The sequence below is a fragment of the Arachis ipaensis genome, chromosome B05 (genome assembly GCF_000816755.2).
Source record: "Arachis ipaensis cultivar K30076 chromosome B05, Araip1.1, whole genome shotgun sequence".
Taxonomy (NCBI): Eukaryota; Viridiplantae; Streptophyta; class Magnoliopsida; order Fabales; family Fabaceae; genus Arachis; species Arachis ipaensis.
In genome coordinates this window covers 131,603,681-131,607,898 of record NC_029789.2, presented here as the reverse complement: position 1 = coordinate 131,607,898, position 4,218 = coordinate 131,603,681, and the positions used below count along the sequence as shown (strand labels likewise).

General features: G+C 37.8%; 1 protein-coding gene across 1 annotated transcript in view; it reads left to right on the top strand.

The window, feature by feature from the left end:
* LOC107644192 (auxin efflux carrier component 1) overlaps positions 464-4,218 on the top strand; it is a 4,280-nt gene continuing 525 nt past the window's right edge. Inside the window, exons 1-6 of the mRNA XM_016348000.2 lie at positions 464-894; positions 977-1,770; positions 1,847-2,099; positions 2,188-2,273; positions 3,391-3,548; positions 4,082-4,158. Coding sequence (XP_016203486.1) covers positions 464-894; positions 977-1,770; positions 1,847-2,099; positions 2,188-2,273; positions 3,391-3,548; positions 4,082-4,158 — 1,799 coding nt within the window. The remainder of the gene's footprint in view (positions 895-976; positions 1,771-1,846; positions 2,100-2,187; positions 2,274-3,390; positions 3,549-4,081; positions 4,159-4,218) is intronic.

Here is a 4,218-nt window from a genome sequence, read left to right as displayed (position 1 = left end):
CAAACACAAACCCCTTATAAATATTTTTTCCTTGTTGTAGTTTAATAGTTATCAAATTACAAATAGCACCCCCCATATCCCCATCCTCAAATCCAAACATAAACCCACTCCAAAACAAAAAGGAAAACAACAAATTAAAAAAATAAAAATAAAAAAACCAAAAAAATATCCCCTAACTCACCCCATTTTATTTGCCTTGCACTTGCAGCAGCTCTCTCCTCAAAGCTCTCTCAAATAATATTTGCTGTATTCTTCGGCTGTATACCACTCTCGAAACCCAAACCCCCAAAAACACATGCTCTTCATCACCATCACCATCATCATCATCACCACCACCACCCCCACTTGATACCCCCAACCCCCCACACCTTTCTATATATTCCTTATCTCTCTCTCTTCACTTCCTTTCACCTTATTCTTCTTTCACTTATCTCTCATAGTAGTAACAAAGAAAGAAGGGACCATGATTACCTTGCTAGACTTCTACCATGTCATGACGGCAATGGTGCCGCTCTACGTGGCCATGATCTTGGCCTACGGCTCAGTGAAATGGTGGAAGATCTTCTCCCCGGACCAATGCTCCGGTATCAACCGATTCGTGGCGCTCTTCGCCGTTCCGTTACTCTCCTTCCACTTCATCGCTTCCAACAACCCTTACAAGATGAACCTCCGATTCCTGGCCGCCGACACGCTCCAAAAGATCATCGTCCTGGTCGTCCTGGCCATCTGGAGCAACGTCACGAAGAAGGGTTGCTTAGAATGGACCATCACACTCTTCTCCCTCTCAACCCTCCCTAACACCTTGGTCATGGGCATCCCATTGCTTAAAGGCATGTACGGTGACTTCTCCGGCAGCCTCATGGTCCAAATCGTCGTCCTTCAGTGCATCATTTGGTAATACATGTAACAAACTTGTAAGCTTCTTCAATGTGCAATTAATTCTTAATTTTTAATACTAGTGAGTTTATACATACAGGTATACGTTGATGCTCTTTATGTTTGAGTTTAGAGGTGCTAGGATGCTTATTTCTGAGCAGTTTCCTGACACCGCTGGCTCTATTGTCTCCATCCACGTGGACTCCGACGTGATGTCACTGGATGGAAGACAGCCCTTGGAGACAGAGGCGGAGATCAAGGAAGACGGAAAGCTCCACGTCACCGTCAGAAAATCAAACGCCTCCAGGTCAGACATTTATTCACGAAGGTCTCAGGGTCTGTCGTCAACAACTCCGAGACCTTCCAACCTCACCAACGCCGAGATTTACTCCCTCCAATCCTCTCGGAATCCCACTCCCAGAGGATCAAGCTTCAACCACACGGATTTCTACTCCATGATGGCCGGTGGAAGAAGCTCCAACTTCGGTGCCAACGATGTGTACGGAATGTCCGCCACTTCAAGAGGACCCACTCCAAGGCCTTCAAACTACGACGAAGATGGTGCCAAACCCAAGTTTCATTACCATGGCGGCGGCGGCGGCGGCGGTGGAACGGCAACCGGTGGAACAGGACATTACCCTGCACCCAACCCTGGCATGTTCTCTCCAACTACCGCTTCAGGTGGCGGGTCCAAGAACGTTGTTGCGAGTGCGAATACGAATGCAAATGCAAAGAGGCCTAATGGACAAGCTCAAAATAACAAGCAAGAGGATCTTCATATGTTTGTATGGAGTTCAAGTGCTTCACCTGTTTCTGATGTGTTTGGTGGTGCTGGCCATGATTATGGACTCCATGATCAGAAAGAAGTCAAGCTAACTGTATCCCCAGGAAAAGGTTTGCTCTTTCGTATGTCTTCATTTTTGAATTGTAATAGGCTCCGCCATAACTTTATTTGATTATGATGATGCAGTGGAGAATCATCACAGGGAGAATCAAGAGGAGTATTTGGAGAAAGATGAATTCAGTTTTGGGAACAGAGGGATTGATAGGGAAATGAACCAGCTTGAAGGTGATAAGGTTGGAGTAGATGGAAAGGCGAAAACAATGCCCCCAGCAAGTGTGATGACGAGGCTTATTTTGATCATGGTTTGGAGGAAGCTTATTAGGAATCCCAACACATACTCTAGTCTTTTTGGCCTCACTTGGTCTCTAATTTCATTCAGGTTCATGGAAAATCTCTACCATACCTTCAATCACAATACTAAAACTCATTCTTTCTTTCTTGCTAATTCTTCAATCTTCAATTTGCAGGTGGAATATTGAGATGCCTGCTATCATAGCAAAGTCTATTTCTATTCTGTCAGATGCTGGACTTGGCATGGCCATGTTTAGTCTTGGTCAGTATTATACGTTATACTTCTTTCTTCTCTTCTTTTTTATTTTGCAAAATTAATTTTTAGATAGGTGTTCAGAGAATTGAACATGTTCTGGCATTTTCTTAATTAGCTTGAAAAAAGGTTAAAAATGGAGAGAGTATGAAGATTTCTAAAGATTGATGATTATTTATAATTATCAATAAATGCTGTGTTTGAGAAAGCAAGCAAGCAATCAAGAAAGGGCAAATGAAATAATAGTGTATGATAACCAGAGAGAATAAAAAGCAAAAAAAGAAAAAGAAAGAGAGTCAAGTGTAGTGTAGTGTTATGATAATGTGTTGGTTCCTTTATGAACCTTTTTCATTCTTTTGTGATCACTTTTTGCACAAGCCTGTGTTGTGTGTTGTGCGGGGTGGTGGTGGTCATGATGATGAAAGGTCTTTCACAAAAGGATTGACTGACTCAGTATGTTTGTGTTTCTGTGGGAGAGAGAACACAACAAAGTGTGACACTTACTTGCATGCTTTGTTCTAGAGATTAGCCATAAATTCTTTATTTAATTCTTATCTTAAAATTAAATTTACATTTCGTAAAAATGATACATTTCGATGCTTAACTATTTATTTGAAGGGGAGTGCTAGGGGAACAATGAAAATTTTGAACAACATGAACAACTACCAATCAAATGAAAATACACTACACTCTAATTTAATGCTACTAATTAAATTTACTCTTTTAACCCTATTAATTCACATTGTTTATATATTGTTCAAAAATCTTGTTTGCTACCTATACTTTTCCTTATTTGAAATATAAAATGTCTCTTTATAATTCAAAAAATTTCGATTAATCTATAATTATTCAAGTAATTGATTTAATTGGTCTTTGTAAATGATAGTCTGATATGCTAATGTATTAGGGACCACTTAAATTAATAATTAGATCTATTACTTAAATAGTTGCTTTGTGATTAAAAATTTTTGAAAAATAAAAAAATACTTTATTTTTTGAATAAATATTTTAAGATTGAAAAGGACATTTATTTATTTAAATTTCAAAGGCTGTTTTCTTTTGGATTAGGATATGTTTATGTTTGATATGCTTTTGAGGTGAATGACACAAATACACAACAACACAGGTCTGTTCATGGCATTGCAACCAAGGATCATAGCATGTGGGAATTCCATAGCAGCTTTTGCCATGGCCGTGAGATTCCTTACAGGTCCAGCTGTCATGGCAGCTGCTTCCATTGCTGTTGGACTCAAAGGTGTTCTCTTACACGTTGCCATTGTGCAGGTATCTTTGTTTCTCTGGATTATTATTATTATTAATTTCTATTTTAAAATTATTTACTGTAAATAAAAATAAGTAATTAAAAAAAATACATTTTTACATTATTTATGAAAATTTAGAAATTCTCTACTTTCTCTCTCTTCTGTCCCCTCCAACCACAACCAATAACAATATTGATTTCATAGGCTCCAAGAAATTCTACTGCATTAATCATATTAAAATATTACATGTGTCTACCTCTGCCAAGATAAGCTATTTTATTGCCACCTAAAGTAAAAATATTATTTCATTGGCTCAAATTTAACTAGTACTAGTACACTATATGATATAGTTTATGAATATCGGAATTCTACCTATCTCTGTGGACTGACAAAAACAAATATAAAATTAAAATATCTTTAATGTTATTATTTATTTAACATTGATGAGAATTTATGTCTTGAGTGTTAGTAAGATTGTAGAACAACAAACATTTGAAACAAGAGTTTGATGACATGTTTGGTTTGTTTGGAATCTAATTTCCAAAAATTTTATAGGCAGCTCTACCACAAGGAATTGTCCCATTTGTCTTTGCAAAGGAATATAATGTACATCCTGATATTCTCAGCACAGCGTGAGTACAATAAATAAACCCTTTCTCTTTTTTTTTTCTTTTTCAATATAAAAGGGAATT